Below are 23,865 nucleotides of genomic sequence, written 5' to 3'. Positions count from 1 at the left end.
ATCTGTGCATGTGCATGGCATCATTGCGTCGTACCCGTGCATGCCCTCCAGACGCAGCCCCGCGCTCAATGGTTTTCAAACCCCAGACAAAGCGCCAGGTTTTGAAAACCTGACCGGACGCCTTGACGGTCATCTAAAAGAGGACATGTCTGGGTAATCCGGACGTCTGGTAAGGATACACCGTCAACTGGCGTGCCGACAATTCTGCTCCGTCAAATGCATGCAGCGATAATTGAGCGCTTGAAGGGAGGGGAATTGCTGAGGTAGAATCGTGAATTGTAAGTGGTCATAGCGCGATTTGCAAGTTTTGGGGGGGTTCTCCCCCTACACCCCCCTCAACGAGAGCACGAGTGTGTGTGGGGTTCCTCCCCCACAACCCCCTCAGAGCACGAGTTGTAAGTGTAGTGTGTGGGGTTCCCCCCCCACACCCTCAACAAAAGCGCACGTGTCCCCCCCAAACCCCCTCTCAGAGCGCAAACGGTAAGGAATAGGGTGGCATGCAAATGTCGGGGCGGAAATGTCGGGGCGCCAATGCCCTGCGTGCATTTGACAGTGGTAACCCTACCACTGGTGCTCTACTGAAACCACAGGTTACCCATACAGTAGTAATAAGACAGAAGCAAATGAAGACAGCTTTTAAATAGAGACCCCGATAAGGAAGGTGCTTTATGTAGTTCGGAGAGAAGCAAAGTCAATGGTCCTCACTTGCGCTTCCGCTCCTTGCACGTTTTGTCCAAGGCTCTCCATTCCCGTAGCTGCCACAGAGCAGCAGACGTCACTCCCGGCGGGTACAGTCTCTTGCAAACTTTTGATTCCGTAACTTATCCGTTCCTCTTTTGCCCTTACAACCTGAAGGTCATTTTGTGTCAGAAACTTCTAAAACAGACAAAGAATTAGACATTGGGGTGTTTTGGAGGTTTGGGTTTTTTTTTTTACTATTAAACGTGATCTTGGTGTGATGCTTCCTAGGCCTTATTTCAGCGACCCATTTCTGATGAGACATTTAGGTGCCCATCAGAGCAATTCTGTGAACCGGGGACAAACATTTATGTGCCCACTGCATGAGTAAATGTTTAGAAATGTCTGGACTCCCTCCAACTATCCCGAAAACAACTGAAAACCTGGCTTTTTTCTTACATATAACATTTCTTCTCCTGTTTACATCCCCTCTATCCATATGCTCTTGTAAATCTTTCTCCTCTCTCTTCTTATATTTTTAAGCTTTGTAAACCATATCGAGCTCCACTTCTGTGGAGATGATGCGGTATATAAACTTAAGGTTTAGTTTAGTTAGAATACTGGCATATAGCAAAAAAAAAAAAACAACAACCCAAGTACTGTGAAAACCTGATGTATCTAATAAACACTTTCACCAAAAATATATGTATGACGTCTAATGGATGCCCATAGCTCCGTGCAGGCTTACTCATGAAGTGCAATTCAAAAAAACAGAGGAAAAAGCCTCAGACTGAGGCCCTACCACCACCACAAAGGTGGTTCGACGATAACCTCACTGGCAAAAACCTCTGTAATGTTGCAGGTAGATAAATGACATGAATAGTCTTCCACTTACTGCTGTTGATCGGTACACTATCATGTCAATTTTCCTCTATCTTCAAGTGCATATAATTTAAATAGCACCGAGCAGTGCTTTTATCTACCTGCAACGTTACAGAGGTGTTTTGCCAGTGAGGTTATCGCCGAACCACCTTTGTGGTGGTGGGAGGGCCTCAGCTTGAGGCTTTTTCCTCTGCTTTTTGAATTGCACTTCATGAGTAAGCCTGCACGGAGCTATGGACATCCATGAGACGTTATACATATGTTTTTTTGTGAACGTGTTTATTAGATAGAATACTGGCATAAACTTGCGTAGATGGACACTAGCCTCCTCTTTTATGAAACCGTGATAACCTATGCTTCATTAGAGAGAGAAACCACAAACAGCAGCAAGAAAAGGTCTGATGGACCTTCAAAGTAACTAACTTCTGTCTCGAGCACTGGACTACCAATCATATGCCATATAAATAATATAATTGAAAAAAGGAGGGAATCTCAGTGTGAAAGACCAGCGAAAGGAGAAAAACATCTCCAGCACTCACATGCTACGGTGAAGGTCTAATAACCTCCACCTGCACACCATCATTGTGTGCACCCACCAACCGAATCAAAAATAGGGTGAAATAAGGTGAAATTCACACTGAGACTCCCTCCTTTTTTCAATTATATTATTTATATGGCATTTGATTGGTAGTCCAGTGCTCGAGACAGAAATTAGTTACTTTGAAGGTCCATCAGACCTTTTTTTTGCTGCTGTTTGTGGTTTCTATTTAGTATCGTGTGCAGCTTTTTGCTTAGTGGAGTTAGTTTTGCCTCATTGGAGAGAGGACAATTTTCAAAGCCATTTAGGAGGGGGGGTGGGGGAGCAGCCAATAGTGATTTACCTGTGTGAATCTGCATTCTGAAAACTGCACTCCCTTAATCTACCTAGGAGTGTGCTTGCTTGAGAGTAGAAGCAAAACTTCAATCCCCTAAGAGCCAGGAAAGCAGGATCCTAGTGGGGCAGCAGAAACAGCCGTCTCCGCTGAATGCACGCATGAGATGGGTATGGTATGTTTTGATGGCGGTTGGTGTGGGTGGGCAGGTGTGTGGGTTCTGGGGTTAAATAGGTGGTCTCAAACTTGCGACCAGGGGACCACATGCGGCCCGCCAGGTACTATTTTGAGGCCCTCGGTATGTTTATCCTAATCACAAAAGTGGATGCTGTGGATGGGCCATTTGGCCTTTATCTGCCATCATGTTACTGTTTCCATAACCATAAAGTTCTATGACATCACAATGCAGGTGTAAAGAGCCTTAGCCTATAGCAGTGGTTTCAAACTCGCAGCCCGCCAGGTACTATTTTGAGGCCCTCGGTCTGTTTATCATAATCACAAAAGTAAAATAAAACAGTTTCTTGATCATATGTTTCTTTAGCTATAAATGACAATATTATTATTAAGACTTAGCCAAAAGGAAAGATTTATAAACTATAAAGAGTTTTTATCTCATGCAAAATTGTCATTTCTTTAATAAGACATTAACTATTTTTTTCTGAGGCCCTCCAAGTATCCAAAATGTGGCCCTTCTAAGGGTTTGAGTTTGAGACCACTGGGTTAAATCATTGTAAACGGTTATTGCAGTCAAGGTTAGTTCTCCCGGAGGGGGCTTCTTCGGAGCGTCAGTTTTCTTTCGTGATTGGGGGGACGGGGGACTCTGCTTGTTCATGGCTCAGCTGAAGCACTTTTGGATTCTGTGTGATCTGCAATCGCTGGTATCTCCTTTCTGTTTTCAGGTTGTTTCTGTCCGCTGCCCCTCTGGGACTGTTCTGGACATATTGATCACTCTGACGATGTCATTTATGTTTTCTTGTTTTGCTGTTGGCTGCTTTATCCATAAAAATTATTATTATTATTATTTTTTTTTTTAAAGAGGAGTGTGCTTGCTGTGAGCAGGTGGGCCTTAAACTGATAACAGGATCTCCCCCTTTTGTAGATATTTGCTTACCCCTCATTTACAAAGCCACGCTAGCGTTATTAGTGCTGGCCACAGCAGTAAGAACTCCGACGCTTATAGGAATTCTGAATGTTGGAGTTCTTACTGCTGCAGCCGGTGCTAAAAACTCTGGCGTGGCTTTGTAATAATAATAATAATAACTTAATTTTTATATACAGTACTCCCCTGCGAATTCACAGTCCGCGATTCATGGACTCAGTCACTCGCGGCGTTTTCTGACCGCCTCTTCCGGCAGTCAGAAAATACCGCGAATGACTTACATAAGCATCGGCCGCCGCCCCTAATTCACAAGCTCCAAGGATCAGTGACGAACAAAAGTTCCCCACATCCAGGTGAGTATACCAGGGGTTGCCCTTACACTATCCCAGCAAACTCTTTGTTAACTCCGGTGTTTCTCGGTATCGGATCGATTAATTCCTTGCCTGCTCTTGTGATGGTTTCATTTTCAATGAGACAAACTGTTTTTAAGTTCTCTTGACTTACATAGGTACCCACTGCCACCCGTGCAGCCCTCTTGTGCCTCCGCTCCGCTCCTAAACCGCGTCCAATATTCGCGGTTTTTTGAAATTCGCGGGTGCTCTTGGAACGGAACCCCCATGAATTTTAGGGGAGTACTATACCGCAATACCTTAACAGTTCAAAGCGGTTTACAGCAAAAAAGAGACTGCATACATACAGTGAAATGACATCAAATATATTCTGATAAACACATCGTGAAGATGTAAGATTGGTATATACCTCATTTCTAACCAGACACCTGTCCTCTGGAATGACTCCTGCATCACTGGCAGCCAGTGAATCACACCTTAACGTCTTAACTGGTGACAATGCTGGAGAAATGCTCGCTGGCGATTTGGCGACCAGTCTAAACCCACTCACATCCACTGGTTCATTGAATTCAGGTACGAATGGCGATCTCTGGAAGCGAGTCAGAAATTGTGTTTAAGAGAACGGGGATGGAATTTCTGTGGTTATAATCAAAGCAGTTTATATATTATATACAGGTACGTATTTTGTATCTAGGGTAATGGAGGTTTAGTTGACTTGCCCAGAATCCCAAGGAGTTGCAACTAAGGGTCAACACATCCAGCTGTCAGGTAGTGAGCGTTTTGCTCACCACTGACGGCGTTATTCCTGGATATTTAAAACTGGGACCTGTGTGGGCTTTGGCCTTTAATATCTGGTTATTTTTATGCAGGCTAAGACAATATTCATCACTTAAGCGGCCATGGGTTACCACATAAAAAATAGGGTGGACTTTTTATGTGTTTCCATTGATGCAGTAAATCTGACCGCTTAAGGGCTGACCATTAGCATTTAAGTGGCCAAGTGCTGACTCTGTCCCCAAAATAGCTGGCTTTGATATCAACACTAGCCATAATATTCAACAGAATGTAGTTAGTTAAATGCCGATGAAAATGAGCAACTAGCCCCAACCGAGGGATTTAAATTGTTAAATAAATTTGAATATTGGGACATGAGTGGTCATCCCTCTCTGTGCATCTGTTTTAATTAAACAGAATGCATCCAATTACACAAATGTATGTATTTATATATGTCCTAGAGATTATTTACCACTTTAGTCTTGCCAGAATCTCCTGGGATGTAGCTCTCTTCATTTTCTGGAGACTGTAAAGCTTCTTCTTCAGGGACTTTGGAATCAGCTGATGACACTGTATATCTGGATATCTCCTTATTTTCTCTCATTCCTGTATCTTTCACCATCTCTATCGCCTTATCTTCCATTTTCTTCTCATTACATACTACTTTCTTCTCCTCTTTCACCAACTTCTCTTTATCTTCCATCATTTTCTGTTCCTTCTTTGCTACCACTTTTTCCTCCTTTACCATTTCATTTACTTTATCTTCCCTGTTCTTCTTGTCCTCTACTATTTCTTCTTTCTCAAATTCTACCATCTCCTTATGCCTCCCGTCTACTTTTTCCTGCTTAGCATTCACTCTTTTCTCATAATTATCATCCATCACCTCATCCTTATTTTCTACTATCTCTTCCACCTCCTCTTCTTCTGCCCCCTTCAACAGCTCTTTCTTCCTAATTTCAATCATTCCCTCTTCAGGTTTAGCTTCGATCACTTTTTCATCCTTATCTTCTGCCATCTCCCCATTCTTCTTTTCCATTATCCTTGCCATGTTATCTTTCTGTTGTACATCCTCCTCCTCTATCAGCACTCCCTTATTTTTCCTAAACTCTTCCTCAAACCTTCTTCTTTGCTCTTGTTTTTCTCCATCTTCTTCCAATTTAGCAGTTTCTTTGGATGACTGTGAGTTCTTCTTTGGAACATCTTGAGAACATATCTTCAGGGAAATCAAGGAAATGGATTGTGAGACCTACTTATTAATCCCATGCTCACATAACCTACAAATAAAATCTCAACATGCACAGGGAGGTAGAAGAGCCCTTGATGAAAATGAATTACATAGAAATTCTATATATCTTTCTTTTCTTTCCCTCTACCTTAGCATTGCATGCAATAATATAAGCCAGCTTACCTGCTGAACAAGGGCCTCCTCATTCTCTTCCTTCACATTCTCCTTTTCATACAATGCTTGGCCACATTTCTGTGCTGCTTCTTCTTCTCCATATGATGATGGGTCATATTTCTCCATCTGTTTTTTCTCCTTTCCTTCATAAGATCCTGGGTAAGATTCTTCTGTCTTGTTCTTTTCATACAGTGCTTGGTCACATTTATCTGCTTCTTCTTCCTCCTTCTCTTGGAATGTTGAGATACATTCCTTCTTCTCTTTCTTCATTTCTACACAAGATGCTTGTTCACCTTTCTCAATCTCTTTCTCCTCCTCTCCATTTAGTGCTGAGTCATATTCCTTTGTCTCTTTCTCTTCTTCCTTTTCATAGGATGCTGGGTCACAGGTCTTTGCTTCCTTCTCTCCAAAAGACACTGTGCCATGTTCTTCTGTCTTTTTCTTCTTTTCATATGATACTTGGTCACATTCATCTTTTTCTTTCTCCTTCTTTTCATGGCATTCTTGGGCACTTTCTTCTCTATTTTTTTCTTTCTCTTCTTGAGAAGCCAGGTCATATTCTTCCTTATCTTTCTTCTTCTCTCTATATAATTCTTGTTCATACTCCTCTGTCTCTTTCTTCCCATCCTCCTTTTCATAGGATGCTTGTTCACATTCCTCTGACTCTTTCTTCTCCTCTCCAGAGGACACTGGTACACATTCAACTCTATCTTTCTCCTCTTTCCTTTCATGGTATGATTGGCCACATACTTCTGTCTCTCTCTTCATTTCTTCATAAGAAGCTTGTTCACATTTCTCTGTCTCTTTCACCTCCATGTCTCTGTTGGGCACTGGGTCATGGTCTTCTGTCTCTTTCTTGTTCTCATCCAGGACTTGGTCACATTCCTCAGTCTCTTTTTTCTCCTTCTCTCCATTTGATGCTGAGTCATATCGTGCTGTCTCTCTCTCCTCCTCCCCCTTGTTGAAGGTTGGGCCACATTTCTTGGTCTCATTCTCCTGCTTCTGTCCGTAGGACATAGTATCATGTTCCTCTGTCTCTTTCTTCGTCTCTTCACATAACTCTTGGTCATGTTCATCTTTCTCTTTCTCATCCTCCTTTTCATGGGATGCGGAGTCACATTCCTCTGTCTTTTCCTTCTTTTCATATGATGCTTGATGTTGATCATCTGTTTCTTTCTGTCTATAGGTTGCTTGGTCACAGCCGTTAGTACCTTTCTCCTCTTTCTCTCCATATGATGTTTGGTCATGCTCCTTTCTTTCTTTCTTCTTCTCCATCTTTTCATATGGTGCCTGATCACATTGCTCTGTCTCTTTTTCCTCCTCCTTTTCTGTCCCTTTCTTCTTTTTTCCATAGGGTAGTGAATGTATCTCTTTCTTTTCTTTCCCTCCACCTGATGCTGGGTCACATTTATTTGACTCTCTCTCTTCATTCTTTCCATGGGATGTTGGGAGAAATTCCTCTGTCTCTTTCTTCTCCTCCTTTTCATGGTATTCCAGATCACATTCCTCTGTCTCTTTCTTCTCCTTTTTACAAAATGTTGGGCTGTTCGCCTCTGCCTCTTTCTTTTTCCTCTTTGCACAGGATTCTAGCTCAAAGTTCTTTCTCTCTCTCTTCTCCTTTCCATAAAATGCTGGCTCACATTCCTTTGTTTCTTTTTCCTTCTTTTTAAATGATGCTTGTTCGCAATCTTTAGTCTCTCTCTCCTCCCCTTGATATGATGTTTGGTCAGGTTCCTCTCTTTCTTTCTTTCCATTCTTTTCATATGAAGCATGGTCGCATTCCCCAGTCTCTTTCTCTCCTACCTCCTCTCCAAAAGATGCTGGGTCACATTCCTCTCTCTCTTTCTCTCCATACGATGCTTCGTCACATTTCCTGGTCTCTTTCTTCATTTTTTCTCCTTTAGATATTGGGCAGCATCCCTTTGCATTTTCCTCCTCTGTTCTTTCTTCATAGGCTACTATATCGTATTCCTCCTCATCCTCTCTATTCAATCCTTTCTTAGATGTCTTGGTCCCTTTGTCACCGATTTCTTTGCTCAGTGGGTTCCCTAATGATGGCTCCAGACCCTCTTTAGATGGCCCCAAATCTTCAGTAAAAGTTTCAGGTGTTTTCTTTTTTGACCTTTTAGGGTTCCACTCAAAAGGCTTGAAATGAGATAGCAGTGGATAGAAAACTCGTGTCTTAATTTTGATTCCCTGTATAAATACAGAATTAGAGACTAATATATTACAGAATGGATTCTCCATACATATACAGATGATGTCAAGCAGGTTTCACATGCACCACATACTTTTGTGCCATGGCTTTCTTTAATGTACGAGTGTCATTTCATAAATAATGCACACTATTTTTTTTTAAATTTACATGTTTGTTTGTTTTTCAAGTATTTCTTTACAATCCTTCAATATAGTCTCCCTGCTTTGTAATGACCGAGTCCCACAGAAATGCAAAACGATGTCCACGCATAGGTTGTTTCAACTTTGGAAAAAGGTTGAAGTCTGGTGGACTCATGTCAGGACTGTAGTGAACATGCCGGAGCTGAAATCACAGTCCGAGTGTGAGCTCCATCTTCACCATGGCCAAAAAAATTTTGACGAGCTCAATCAAAAGTCAAACAAATGCTGATTTTTTTTGCTTATGATCATGAAGGCATCATTATCACAGACAAAGTTCCATGTGAAAGAAGTGTCACAGCAGTATATTATCGTGATTTTTTGCCAAAAAATGTGCAGAAAAATGCACGCAACCCGACCTCAGTTGATCTTGGCTGGGACACTCATTCTTCACGACAACGCTCGCCCGCACATAGGGAATGTCGTCATTGAAAAACTGCAAGAATACGGCTGGGAGGTGTTAGCTCATGCTCCCTGAAGTCCAGACATGAGACCATCAGACGTTGACCTTTTTCCAAAGTTGAAACAACTAAACTAAACTAAACCTTAAGTTTATATACCGCATCATCTCCACGGATGTTGTGGAGCTCGGCACAGTTTACAAGAACTTAAAATATAGGAAGAGAAGGAAAAAAAAGGTTTACATGAACTTATATATAGAAGAGAAGAGTAAGGGGGGATAGAATTACATTTTAGTGAAAAGCCAGGTTTTCAATTGCTTGCGGAATAATTGGAGGGAGCCCAGGTTCCGCAGCGGGGTAGTAAGGTCGTTCGAAAGACCTGTGATTCTGAAGAGAAGGGATTTTCCCAGTTTCCCTGCATAGCGAATACCGTGTAGAGAGGGGAAGGATAATTTATACCTTTGGGCGGATCTGGTAGAGTCAGGATTCGAGGAGTTATAAGATAGTGGGATTAAGGGAGGAAGGATGCCGTGAATGATCTTAAAAGCCAGGCAGGAGCATTTGAAATGGATTTTGGAAATCACTGGGAGCCAGTGAAGTTTGGCTAGGAGTGGGAAGACATGGTCGGACTTGCATTTTGCAAAGATCAACTTGGCTGCAGTATTCTGGATTAGCTGGAGTCTTTGAAGACTGTTTTTTTGATAGGCTTAAGTAGATGGCATTGCAGTAGTCTAATTTGAAGAGGATGATGGATTGGACAAGGACGGCGAAATGTTGTTGGCGAAAATAGGATCTTACTTTCCTCAGCATGTGGAGGCTGAAAAAGCATGATTTAGCCAAGGAGTTGAGGTGGTCATTGAGGGAGAGAGAAGAATCGATAATGATGCCAAGGACCTTGCTTGAGAACTCAAGCTGCAGTGCAGCGCCTGAGGGTAGTGCGAAGAGGGTGGGCAGGTGTTCTAATTTTGGGCCGAGCCAGAGTAATTTTGTTTTTGATTCATTCAATTTCATCTGTACCGAGAAGGACCAGGAATGGAGTCTCATTATGCAAGCTGTAATGTTCTTGTGGAGGTTGGTGAGGTTCTGGTCTGTCTCAAGGAGGACAAGGATATCATCAACGTATGTGTAGATTGTTTCAAGGGGGGATAATTGGAGGAGTTTCAGGGAGGACATATAGATCTTAAAGAGAATAGGGGATAGGGGTGATCCCTGAGGGAAACCGCAAGATGGTGTCCAAGGAACGGACATGGTGCCATTTGTGTTGACAGTGTAGGAGCGAGAGCGTATGAAGTTTGAGAACCACTTTAGGATGGTGGATTCAATTCCTATCTCGGAAAGTTGATAAAGTAGTATGTTGTGGTGGACAACATCGAAAGCTGCAGAGAGATCGAATTGTAATAGGACAGCGAATTTGTTACAAGAATGTAGTTGTTGCACCTTAGAAATTAAGGAAACCAGGAGGGATTTGGTGCTGAAGCTGGGTCTGAAGCCATATTGGTAGGGATGGAGGATGGAGAATCACCCTTTCAAAAAACACAGAGGAGTCCATCACACCTCTTTAAAGCCTGTTCCTCCAGCCAACCTACCTAACCTTACCTCCGACTCTCTCACCCCAGTCCCAACACTCTACTGTAACGCCAGATCAGTCCACAATAAGACCCAAATACTAAAAGACCTACTTGGAGACTTCGATCCAGGTTTCGTTTAACATCTCTGGAAGAGCTTTTTTCCGCTGGTACCTGAGCCATTCGGCAACTGAACAAAAACGATGTTTTGGATGGAATAATGAAGCTTCCCAGATGTTGAGACCTGGCCATTACAAAGCAGGGAGACTATATTGAAGGATTGTAAAGAAATACTTGAAGAAAATACAACATGTAAATTTTAAAAAAGTGTGCATTTTTTATGAAATGACCCTCGTATATTAACAAATTGAACTACAGCTTTTTTTTTTTTTTTTACTATCTTTATTGAGCCATGGTCTACTAACCAAGGACAGGATTTGTAGATTTAAGGGCTTTGGTACATTTCCCCACCACAGCATCGCTACTGCGGTTTTGTAAAAGGGGCCTGTAGTTTCTCTTGGCTACTCGAGTTTCATGGAATTATCTGATCACTTCTGGACCTCTGTGACCTAGCCACATTTGGCCTGGTGATACATACAACAAAAAAATCTCTCTCTTAAGAACATAAGAACATAAGAATTTGCCTCCGCTGGGTCAGACCAGAGGTCCATCCTGCCCAGCAGTCCGCTCCCGCGGCGGCCCCTCAGGCCTATCACCTGTGCAGTGGTCCCAGAAAAAGTTAAGTTTACTCTATAATGGAGGATCCCAACCCCCCCTCTAATGGCAGTACGAAGAGTATGAAGTAAACTGGGGGGGAGGTTCCCCGTTCACACCCCGCGTCGGAGCTCTTTAAAAGTAACTTTTTAGGCGGTGCACTGGGGTCTTGCGCCGATTTGTCTGCGCTGAAATGTCAGCGCGCCGAAGTCCCATGCGCGAATGACTATGAACCCAAAATTCACAACAGCCCAGAGGGAAAAATTCAAATCTACCTCAGTCCTGAATCTAATCTAATCTAATCCTTGGCTTTATATACCGAGTCTTCATTCTAAGAAAGCTCGACCCGGTTTACAATAGTTAAGTAAAAAAAAATATAAACCATAAAAAGAAAAATTTCGAAAAGAATTAATTTCCAAAATGTTTAGTGAATAAAGTCGTTTCCAAAAGCTTCCGAAAAGGTAGAAGAGAGCCTGTGGCTACGTTCGATGGTCTTGGTGTTTTCAAACATACCTGTTCGATGCACAGTGATGCTTCCTGATGCGAGCTAACCTTTGACGGCTCCCTGATGGGAGCTGGGTCACTGCCCTCACTGCTAGTATCACCGTATGTCCCAGTAACTGATGGAACTCCTTCCTTCCCATCGCTGGGAGCCGAACCTTCAGCCATATCCTGGTCTCTGTAGGCTTCACATGGTTCCTGGGCATCCAGCTGTTTCGGTATCAGACACAGACCAAGGATGATTAAATAGAATGCTCACGTAACCCTTTCAGAATCTGTCTGCACCCTAGTCGGGGTCCTGTCTCTATGTCAGCAATTTATAAATCATGCTAAGGTCTTTGTTTACCTGTTTAATGGTGACTTTGAACTTTCCACCTGACTTTTCTTCCTCATGAGGTAATGGTTGGATTCTATCCCTCACAGGCTCATCTAGCCCTTCCATGAGGAACTGCTTTGATGCATCCATTTCCTATTTTAATAATAATAATAATAATAACTTAATTTTTGTATACCGCAATACCACAAAACAGTTCAGAGCAGTATACAATGCATGAGACTGTACATATGGTGTCAGGTCAAAACCGCGGAAGACAAAGGCGCGCGCCGACAACTGAGCGCAGCGTGGAGGTGCGTGCCGAAGAAAATAACAGTTTTTAGGGGCTCCGACGAGATCGCGCTGCGTTGTGGGGGGTTTGGGGGGTTGTAACCCCCCACATTTTACTGAAAACTTCACTTTTTCCCTAAAAACAGGGAAAAAGTTAAGTTTACAGTATAACGAGGGGGGTTACAACCCCCCAAACCCCCTACAACGCCGCCGCAATCTGTATTAAGTAAAGTGGGGGGGGGCTCCCCAACAAACCCCCCCCGTCGGAGCCCCTAAAAACTGTCATTTTCTTCGGCGCGCGCCTCCGTCTTGCGCTCAGTTGTCGGCGCGCGCCTTTGTCTTCCGCGGTTTTGTCTATGAACCTGTACATATACAGCGAAGATACAATACAAGAGAATGTACAAGTTTCAAGTTTATTAGGATTTTATATACCGCCTATCAAGGTTATCTAAGCGGTTTTAACAATCAGGTACTCAAGGATTTTCCCTATCTGTCCCGGTGGGCTCACAATCTATCTAATGTACCTGGGGCTATGAAGGATTAAGTGACTTGCCCAGGGTCACAAGGAGCAGCGCGGGGTTTGAACCCACAACCCCAGGGTGCGGAGGCTGTAGATCCAACCCCTGTGCCACACACTCCACAATGCAGTAGAGAGCAGTTAACAATGCAAGAGACTTTGCATATACAGCGAAGATATTTATACAGCGAAGATACCATGCAAGGGGGGCCGCCGCGGGAGCGGACTGCTGGGCGTGATGGACACATGGTCTGACTCAGCAGAGGCGATGCTTATGTTCTTATGTTCTTAAGGGAATGTACATATACAGCAAGCTATTTATGCAGTGCAGATGCAATACAATGGTTGCATGAGACTGAATACTGCCAGATGAGAGAGGTGGGTAGAATTTGGTTATTGGGCAGGGAGGGGTTGGAGGTAAGATTTGAGAGATTTCCTGAAGGATGAGTAAGATGGGGCAGATGAGATGAGGGTGGTCAGGCAATCAGTCCATCTGCCAGCTTGGAATGAGAGCGTTTTGTTAAGGAATCTTTTGTAGATGCAACCCTTTGGAGATGGGTAGGCAAACAGATAGGCATTGCGTGTGCGATTGGTCCCTGGGAACGCCAAGTGGTGTGACAGGTATATCGGGGACGAGCCAGTTATGGTTTTGAAGCAGAACCATAACCATTTTAAGGAAATGCAACCAGCGATTAGATAATCTCCTGCTTCCTGGTCTTTTAAAAAAAATTTATTTTAAAATTTTCTATACCGTCTAAAGCCTAAACAGTTTATCAAATATTACATGCATAAGTTTTAAACAAAATAAAAGACAGATAAACGTTAATAATCAGATCCTCAGAAAATCAGGAAACAGGAAAAATCAATGCCCCACAAGTCAGTTACACAATTTTATCCCCTGCACAACAAAAAGTCATTGCGCTGGTTTCTGAGTAGCACAGGGAGAGGTAGAATGCAGGTAGGGGGATGGGGCAGTACGCTGCCTTTCTGTGGTTACAAAGTTTACATTGTATACACAGATACTTGTTTTGTACTTGGAGAAAAGATGGTTTGAGTGACTTGCCAAGAGTCACAAGGAATCGATCCCAGTTCCCCTGGCTCTCAGGCTGTAGCACTAACCACTAGGCTATTCCTCCACTCCTGTGGTGTAGAGAACAGGAATTGATAAAACGTCATGGAAAGTCGTTGACGAGACCATCCGATGGGATATATGAGAGACAGATGTTCAGGCTTAACAATGGAGTGGTGGTTGTAGGATAGGATGAATAGGGTGTTTGCCCAGGGCACCATGCAACATGAGCCCTGTGCGTGCGCAAAACCAGGACTGCCATACAGGCTCACTACCAATCAACTTGCCTCAAGTAAGAGCAAATTTCCAAATGTGTTAACTTTGGATAGTTTTTGATGCTTGGTTGGCAAGACTGAGCTGGACAAGTTCCTGCTAAACTGGGACGTACGCAGGTGAGGCTGGACTCATTTAGAGCACTGGTCTTTGACTTGGGGGCCGCCCCGTGAGCGGATTGTTGGGCAGGATGAACCCAGGTCTGACTCAGCGGCGGCAATTCTTATGTTCTTGAGTATTGCTTCTAGCACTGCTATCTCACACTCAGTTTTTGGGCTTTCACAAATCGGCTTGCCCGTTTGTTTGTTTTTTGGTCCACATCTATCGAAGACTGTATAAATGCATCTTGGATCTCTGAAGAAGGCGTGTTTAGCCGAAACAAGGCCCGTGTTGGGTCCTCTCACGATAAATGTGGATAGAGTTTTTATCGTGCTCATTGCTTTTATTGTTATTGTCAAGAACACTTTGAATAAATTACAACTCAAGGTCTGAGAACGTTGACTTTCTACAGCCTCGTTTGTTTGGATTTGTTCTCGATGCTTGGGCCATGTCTTCTGTATGGGTCTGTTGAGCCTTGGTTTGACTTATGACAAATTATCCAAAATACAGCAGTTAAATTAATATTTAATGCAAAGAAATTTGACCACGTTTCACCTTTACTAATTAAATTACACTGGCTGCCCATAACCCACCGAATTACCTTTAAAATATTATTTTTGGTTTATAAAACGCTAAGCACCAATGAACCTCAATTTATTTCAAAAATGATCGTCCCACACAATTCTGCTCGTTCTTTAAGATCTTCTTCATCTAATTTGCTCTCAGTCCCATCGCTAAGAATCATAGGTACTAGACGCAACGATATATTTTCAGTAAAAGCTCCCACACTATGGAATGCCCTCCCAAATTTTATTAAAAATGAAACCGACCTTGTGCTATTTAAGAAAAACTTAAAAACATATTTATTCCAGGACGCATTTGACTTATAAAACTTTGTCCTTCTAGGTTTCTGTATTCTTCTTTCTTCTTTTTTTTTTTTTTTTTAATCCCATTATTACCTAATTTGTTTTTACCCTTTGATGTCAAACTCTAACAAATAATAAGATTGTAATTTCTCCCCTCCATTCCCACCCACTCTTGTTTGTCAATCTTCGTTTGTCCTAAAAATGATTTTAGTAAATTAAATGTATGTCCGTCTTTTAAGTGACCTTGTAACTTAAATTGTATTACCACACTCTGATGGTTTTTTAACTGTACATCGCTTAGATATCATGATAAGCGATTCATCAAATAAAGTTAAACTTGTAAACTTGTAAACTTGTAAACTTGTAAACTTTTGTATTTGTTGTGCAAGTTTTTCAATAAAAAAAGCTTCAAATAAAAAAGTAAGAGTAAACCAGGAGCGCCCCCCCCCCAACCCTACCGCTCGTCCCCTCCCCCAATCCATCTTGTCTTGAGCATTTGCAACACAGAAGCACTGCACAGCCTCATATCGATCTAACCTTCCTTAAATGCAGTCAAACAAGGAGCCCTGCCAAACCCCACCAACGATCCAAACAACGGAACATACACAGCAAAGGAAACAAATAAGTTTCTCAAATTCCACCAACATGTTCCATAATTTCATATACACCGTTATGTTGTTTATGGTTACCAGTTTTGATTTCTGAACGCTGTTGGCGTCCAAATCAGAGTACGATTGGATACGTTACACAGGCAGCTAAAATTGTGTAACGCTGGCTACCATCGGTGTACCGATCTCAGAGAAAGGAAAGATAAGTTGGTTTTTCATCTATTTTACACAATTTTCAAAGTAACAAGTAATAGAGCACATTTGCTTGGACTATTATCAACAAGAGGTTTTCAGTCAGTGAAGTGATCGCTCCACCACCGCTATTCCACTATTGTGGAGGTGAGTGGGCCCCTGTCTGAGGCTTTTTCCTCCGTTAACAAGTGGTCTGTTTGCTTGTGCTTTCACATTATTGATATACCTTCATATTTTATTCCATTTTTGTGAAAGTGTTTTATTCATTTTTAGTAGTTTTCACAATATCCGAGTTTTTTTTTGCTATTGAACTATAAACTACACCAGAACAGGAGAGGGGAAAATGAAACAATGTGACTGTGGCAGAAAGAGAAACCAAACTTTTTGTCCTTTGGACAAAGAAAGCCTGTAGCAGAGCTAGGATTAGAACTCGGACGTGTTGGGATCTCTTTTGGCCTCCGCTTCTGCTGTACACTCAGAGCCTTTGGAGCCAACCCTGTGGGGGGGGGGGGGGGCTTGAGAAAGCTCCTTGATTGTGACCAGGGAAGGATAAATTTCCACTGGGTTTAGAACCCCAATTATTTTGAAAAGTTATTCTCCTATGCTCAGAGCTTCTCCTAAGCAGTTTGAAGATAAACTGTACAAACCTGGAAACATTCAATAGGACGCTAACCCATCATACAGAGTACATAATTTAATAATTCTTCAGAATGTCTTTTAGCTAGTAAAACTAGATTCAAACAGCTGAAAAGGAACATTAAAAAAAAAAGTCATAGCTAGAACATAAGAACATAAGAGTTGCCTCCGCTGATCAGCGGTCGGCTCCCGCGGCGGCCCATCAGGCCTAGTGCCTGAACAGTGATCCCTGATTAATTTTATAACTTACCTCTAATCCCATCCCTATAATCTACCTCTACTCTTATCTGTACCCCTCAATCCCTTTGTCTTCCAAGTACCTATCCAAAGCTTCTTTGAACCCCTGTAGCGTGCTCCTGTTTATCACATCCTCTGGTAGCGCGTTCCATGTATCCACCACCTTCTGTGTGAAAAAGAACTTCCTAGCGTTTGTTCTAAACTTCTCCCCTTTCAATTTCTCCGAGTGCCCCCTTGTACTTGTTGATCCCCTTAATTTGAAAAATCTGTCCCGGTCTATTTTTTCTCTGCCCTTCATGATCTTGAAGGTTTCTATCATGTCTCCTCTAAGTCTCCTCTTTTCCAGGGAGAAAAGCCCTAGCCTTTTCAGTCTGTCAGTTTATGAGAGGTCCTCCATACCCTTTATTAGCTAGGTATTTGCTGTAATGGTAGTTGTGTAAGAGTATTTGCATGGAGCAACTTCTTGGTCTTGTTGGTCAGTGTAAGTACAGCAAAAAAGATTTTGGGCCAAATCCGTGGCATTAACCTCAAAAAAGAACCTCAGAAGCTGCTAGCAAAAAATGTGGCCACGTTAATTAGGGATCTAGAAAAGCTGAACAGAACATTGTGAATGCGAGTGGGATAATAGGAACAGCCACAAGGGAATGAAGAAACTTGGTTACTCACCTCTTTGGTGCCAAGAGTCTCTTGCGCTGCTGTCTTTTCGTTCTCTTCTGCATTGCTCTGGCGTCCATCCCAGACGGCACCATCTGACACGCTGACATGTCGCTTTCTTGACTCTCTCCCCATTGTCTTTTTCAGTGATGCCAAGCTGCCAATCAGATTCTCTGCTGCTTCCCACACCGCCAGCATCAACTCTTCCGATGATCCCTAGGAAAGGAAGCGAGGGACACAGAGGCGGATGGGCAGTGAGGATTCTGAGTACTTAGCTGGAACCAGAAATAGGTCTTGGCGTTCGATATTACACAGTAACGCAGTAAATGACAGCACATAAAGACCAGTATAGCCCATCCAGTCTGACCAGAAGGGTGGCCTGGATTTCATCTGCTGCTCCATGCTCATAGAATCAAGCCCATAATGTGCATTCTGCCCACGCACCACCCAGTATCCGCCCACCTGTAAAATACACACTGAGTAAGGTATGCGCACACACACACATATTGCGTTATTCTATTCATTTCACAGTGTATTTGGTGGAGAAATATTAAAGCCTTATTTATAGAAGCACTTCTGAATGACCAGAAAACTGAATTTGTGTGTGTTCATGACTGGAGCTACCAAATTTCATCAGTGTTTCAATTCTAGATTTTTATTTTTTTAAAAAAAGTTTCACAGTACTCACCTGTTTGACAAAGCCCTCTGTAATCACTTTTTCATCTCCCTGTGCTGGAAGGCCATATTCCTCAGTCACTTCCTGTGTTGGTGGATCACATTCCTTAGTCATTTCCTGCTCTCCCTGTGCTGGTAAATCATATTTCGCGGTCACTTCCTGCTCTCTGTGTGCTGATGGATCATATCCCTCAATCACAGCCTGCTCTCCCTGTGTAGGTAGATCATATCCCTCAGCCACTTCCTGCTCTCCCTGTGCTGGTGGATCACATTCCTCAGTTGTTGCTTGCTTTCCCTGTGCTGGTGGATCACATTCTTTAGTCACTTCCTGTTTAGCCTGTGCTGATAAATCACATCCCTCAGTAACTTTCTGCTCTCTATGTGCTTGTGGATCACATTCCTCAGTCACTTCCTGTTTAGCCTGTGCTGATAAATCACATCCCTCAGTAGCTTCCTGCTTTCCCTGTGCTGGTGGATCACATTCCTCAGTCACTTCCTGCTCTCCCTTTTCTGGTAAAACACATTTCTCAGTCACTTCCTGCTCCCCCTGTGCTGATGAATCACATCTTTCAGTCACTTCTTGCTCTCCCTGTGCAGGTAGATCACATTTCTTAATTACTTTCTGTTCTTCTTCTTCTTCATAGTTCTTTGTCACATTCTGTTCAATCTCCTCTCCTCCTGCTGGTGGAGCACGTTCCTTGGCTTTAACTTTCATAATTTTGTTGTCAAAGATTCTTTCTGAAGTCAACTCTGGCTCTTCAGAAGACCCTGAATCCAGAATCAGAGCTGCCAGCTGTTCCATCTTTACTCTCTTAGCATCTGATAGCAGATTAGGAACAACCTATAAAAGCATAATTATTAGGATAATAGGAACAGTACAAGACCTGCAGTGTTCTGGTAAAGTGGAATATTGAAGAACAAATGTCTTTCTTTTTACAGGCGGCAGGTTCTCCAGGTTTATCACAAGTATAAAACCACCATAAGCTCTACATGCAGCATCTTTGGTTTATTTATATCCCCAAAAAGTGACAGCACTTCTGCCTATAACTGAGCTTTCTCATGTGGAGATGCCACCATAACACAAGCTCTTACCCTCATCTGCTCCCTGGGAATGGATTTCCCAGCATATAAATTTTCTTTCAGGGGTCTGCAGGGAATCTCCTGCTTCCTAGCTGTGAGGCTGCTGTCTTCTTCAGTGGAGTCTGGATATCTACCGTTTGGGATGTCTCTTAGTGTGTCTCCTGCACTAATGTGGTCAGGGAATGCATCTAGAATCTCCTTGTGCTCCTCTGCAGGAAGTTCCTGGGAAATAGATCACAAACTCAAGTGAACTCAAAAATTATGGAGAACATCTCCAATCAACCACTTAGCTTTTTCTGTGCTGGTGGAACATGAATATGAGAAAAATTCCAGGCATGTCCTTCCCTCAGATTAATACAACAATCAATGGTTCATTAAATAGTTAAGTATAAAAAGACAGAACCATTCAAAGAACAACTTAAATTGTAGCAAATATTTCTCTTCACTTTCTTAAAACAAGTGATACTGACAGGAACAAGCCTCAGAAAGCGGAGCAATTTATCTCATACTGGAAATTCTTCCAAGAGAAGAAAAATTTATTTTCTCCTGATGACATCATAGGCTTGAACCCGTCCTTCCTACCATTATTTATCAATTCTATTACTTCATTACTTTATTAATAAATTGATTACTTTCTTATTAATATCTTCTTATTTAATCTAACCTAACTTAAACAATTCATCAAGTTTTAGTATATTAATCTTTTAATGTTTTGATATTTCATTAAATTTCCTTAAATTTTATTAAAAATCTCATAACTAACTACTACTAAAAGTTAAAAAAAAACTACAATTAAGCTGAACCCTCAGGACCGGCAACAGATGATATTTTAACTTTTTTAAAGTGTGTTTATGCTTCAAGTATTTTCCAGAGTATTTCAAAAAGGTGCCTCAGTGCTGTAAACGATTTTCATTTAGTGCTATTTATCTCAATTCATTATGGCTCACTTCGTCTAGTCAATGCTTATCAGCTCATTTCAATTATGCTACTTCAGTGTTGTAGATCATTTCCATATCATTTCATTTCAACTCATAAAATTTCAAAAATACTTAAAATGCTTGTGCTTATGTGTCAAAGAATTCTGAGCTAATTAAGTACTACATCAATTGATTTAACATTTCATGTTTTGTCCAGGTTCAAAGTACAGTGGTACCTCGGTTTACGAGTGCACCGGTTTGCGAGTGTTTTGCAAGACGAGCAAAACATTCGCAAACTTGGTGCCTCGTAAACCGAGCTTGCCTCGCTGTACGAGCGCCCCCCCCCCCCCGCGAACCGGCACCTTCCCCTCCGCGATCTGGCACCCCCCGCCACCATCAGGCACCCCCCTGCCGCAACCTGAGATCCCCCAACCCACCCGAACCCTCTTCTTACTTCCAGTGTAGCCTCTGCATTGGCACCGGCACCAGCAGGTCCTGTGCGTTGGTGCCGGTGCCCGAAAATCTGCTTCCTGTGCCGGGCCTTGAGCATGCGTGCATGCTCAATGCCCGGCACACGAAGCAGATTTTCGGGCACCGGCACCAATGCACAGGACGTGCCAATGTCGATGCGGAGGCTACACTGGAAGTAAGAAGAGGGTTCAGGTGGGTTGGGGGATCTCAGGTCGTGGCGGGGGGGGGGTGCCCGATGGCGGCGAGGGGGGGTGCCAGATCGTGGGGGTGAGGGTGCCGGTTCACGGGGGGGCCTTCGGGGGGAGCAATGCCGGTTCTCATGGGGGGGGGGGGGCAGCGCTGCTTGCCTCGGGGGGGGAAAGGTGGGGGGTGGGAACATTTCAAAGCAAGTTTCCCTTACTTCCTATGGGGAAACTTGCTTTGATATACGAGCATTTTGGATTACGAGCATGCTCCTGGAACGGATTATGCTCGTAATCCAAAGTACCACTGGACTTAGCTTATAACTTTGCTCTTTTTTGAAACTGGAGCGGTTGCTTTGTATTCACTATCTTCCTTGTTTTAAGAAAGTGAAGAGAAATATTTGCTACAGTTTAAGTTGTTCCTTGAATGGTTCTGTCTTTTTATACTTCCCTCAGAATACGCATAAAGATTGCATTTAGTCAATTAGAAGGTTGGACTCCACTTGAACAGGACAATTTTGAATCGGTTCTGTTTATTTGGAAAAATATCTTTGAAAACTGAACTCTGCATAACTAGAAATTTCACTTGAGAAACAGAAAAGCACAAGTTATCTGTTAATTGCAGCAAACACTGGCTGCCAAAGAAGACCTTTAAAGTAGACAGTTGCGTGGGGACAGAAATCCCACCCATCCCCGCCCGTCCCCGCCAGGATCCTCCCCATCCCTACCCGTCCCCGTCAGGATCCTCTCCGTCCCCACCCATCCTCGCAAGGAATTACCTCCATCCCCACCCGTCCCCATAAAAAGCAGCAATTACTGCTGACAGGATCATCAATTCCACAGTTTCTTTTGTGTTTGCGCTGCTGTTTTCCTTGTGGAATCTCTTTGGTGGAACCCTTTTTTTGTTTTCTGTTCAGGTAATTAACTTATAAACCCCCCTCTTTTACTAAGGCTGATGTATCCATTATATTATATGGACGAACCCTGCTTCCAAAGCCTTCCATCCCCATGGGAGTCCCGTTGGCTAGAGGGGGGTCCCCACGGGAGTCCCGTGAGCCAGAGGGGGGGTCCCCGTAGGAATCCCATGGGCCAGAGGGGGGTCCCCGTGGGAGTCTCGTGGGTTAGAAGGGGATTCCCGCGGGACACTCGTGGGACCCGCGGGATTCCCGCGATCCCCGTTCCTGTGCAGACCTCTACTTTAAAGCTGGATCCTTTCTACTAAGAGCTCCTGGGGGTCAGGGATATATATATATATATACGTCCAAATTCTATAACAACTACTAAAATTGTGTGTGCAATTTAATTCACGAGTCAGTTAGCACCAAGAATTGGGATCGGAACCATCAATTATTGGTGCTATTGCAGTTCATTAAAATTAACATATGCAAATTTAGGCATGAGATCTGCACCTATATTTTACGCACGAGTCCAAAAAGAGGGTGCAGAAATGTGAGAGTCATGGGCGGATTGGAGATGTTCCTCCAAATGACGTGTGTAGTTATAGAGTAAGGGGGGGGATCCACACTTACCCCCTCTTTTAATTGGATTAGCGCACGCTAATCGGTTAACGCACCTTAGTAAAAGAGGGCCTTAATTTTTCCAAGAGAATTTGCACCACATTTCTGTGGTTATAAATAGCCACGCCCAAAGTTAGGTGCGGTTCCTGGTGCTAAGCGCAATTCTACAAATGGTGGGCAACTTTGTGTGGCGCAGTGGTACATTATATAGATTGTGACCCACCAGGACAGACAGGGAAAAATGCTTGAGTACCTGAATAAATTCATGTAAACCATTCTGAGCTCCCCTGGGAGAACAGTATAGAAAACTGAATAAAAAGTATGAAAAGTTTCTGGTAACCAGAGCTGATACTGTGATGTCACAATGCCTCATTCCTCCAATAAGAGCCAACCTCATCAGTGATGTCACAATGGCTTCATTGTCCTATACTTGGCTCACTTTTACTACATTTTTATTTTTCTAGAGTGGTGCAGTGGTTAAAGCTACAGCCTTAGCACCCTGAGGTTGTGGGTTCAAGCCCCATACTGCTCCTTGTGACCCTGGGCAAATCACTTAATCCCCCCATTGCCCCAGGTACATTAGCTAGATTGTGACCCACCAGGACAGACAGGGAAAATGCTTGAGTACCTGAATACTGAGTACTGTTCTGAGCTCCCTTTGGAGAACGGTATAGAAAATTGAATAAATAAATAAAATAAATTTATAGAGTAGCACATAGCATTTTTTTCGGCATCAATCTAGTTCATAGTATATTCTAATCGTACATCAGTTCTATGACCAGTGGTGTAGCAAGGGTGGGTGGCTGTCTGCCTTGGGCACCGTCTTGGTGGGGGTGCCAGCTCCCGTCCTCCTCTCCACCCCACCCCTGCTCCTTCCCACCCTCCCACCACACACGTGCGCCCCTTCCCCCGAACCTCTTTAATTTTCCCGGACGAGCAGCATCACGAATTTATCCGCATTGGTGTTGGCTCTCTCTGACGTCACTTCCAGGTCCTGCGCCTAGGAAGTGACGTCAGAGGGAGAGCAGACACGGCGTGGGCAGCAAGTTCACGATGCTGCTCACGCCAGGAAAACTAAAGAGGTACGGAGGAAAGGAGTGATGGGGGGGCAGAGAAGGAGGCAAGGGAGGGGCACCACCGCCCCAGGTACCACTCACCCTCGCTATGCCACTGTTTATGACCTCCCCTTGCTACGACCTACTTATTAAACACCATTGCAATGAGTGCTTGGTTTGTATCACAAAGAAATTCTAGTTAGAAAAAGACCAAGATCTTTCCATCTGGATGGTTTGTACAGCATGGTGAGGTTTTGTAGGCCGAATACAGGTCATTTCCTTTGCTGGGGTTGAATCCTTCCTTGTTACCTCTGCTGTGTGCTCCCCAAACCCTTCTTATTCCACTACAGGAGATATCCTGGGAAATAGATTACACCCAGCCAGGTGGCCAATAGGTCGGGCTTCAAGACTAGAGTTTCCTTCAAAACTAGAGTTCCCTTCAAGACTAGAGTTCCCTTCAAGACTAGAGTTTCCTTCAAGACTAGAGTTCCCTTCAAGACTAGAGTTTCCTTCAAGACTAGAGTTCCCTTCAAGACTAGAGTTTCCTTCAAGACTAGAGTTCCCTTCAAGACTAGAGTTTCCTT

The 23,865-nt window shown here is 43.3% G+C and overlaps 1 protein-coding gene across 1 annotated transcript in view; it reads right to left on the bottom strand.

Moving 5' to 3' along the window:
• Nucleotides 1-23,865, bottom strand: part of LOC117366880 (trichohyalin-like) — a 69,382-nt gene that overhangs the window by 19,714 nt on the left and 25,803 nt on the right. The window contains exons 8-16 of the mRNA XM_033958850.1: nucleotides 19,152-19,361; nucleotides 18,073-18,900; nucleotides 17,397-17,600; nucleotides 11,976-12,098; nucleotides 11,642-11,839; nucleotides 6,064-8,250; nucleotides 5,128-5,868; nucleotides 4,291-4,470; nucleotides 706-876 (exon numbers count right to left, since the gene is read on the bottom strand). Of these exons, the coding sequence (XP_033814741.1) occupies nucleotides 706-876; nucleotides 4,291-4,470; nucleotides 5,128-5,868; nucleotides 6,064-8,250; nucleotides 11,642-11,839; nucleotides 11,976-12,098; nucleotides 17,397-17,600; nucleotides 18,073-18,900; nucleotides 19,152-19,361 (4,842 nt within the window). The remainder of the gene's footprint in view (nucleotides 1-705; nucleotides 877-4,290; nucleotides 4,471-5,127; nucleotides 5,869-6,063; nucleotides 8,251-11,641; nucleotides 11,840-11,975; nucleotides 12,099-17,396; nucleotides 17,601-18,072; nucleotides 18,901-19,151; nucleotides 19,362-23,865) is intronic.

This window comes from Geotrypetes seraphini, chromosome 9 (genome assembly GCF_902459505.1).
Source record: "Geotrypetes seraphini chromosome 9, aGeoSer1.1, whole genome shotgun sequence".
Lineage (NCBI taxonomy): Eukaryota > Metazoa > Chordata > Amphibia > Gymnophiona > Dermophiidae > Geotrypetes > Geotrypetes seraphini.
Note: the sequence above shows the minus strand (reverse complement) of the source record. Positions and strands in the feature narration are given on the sequence as shown.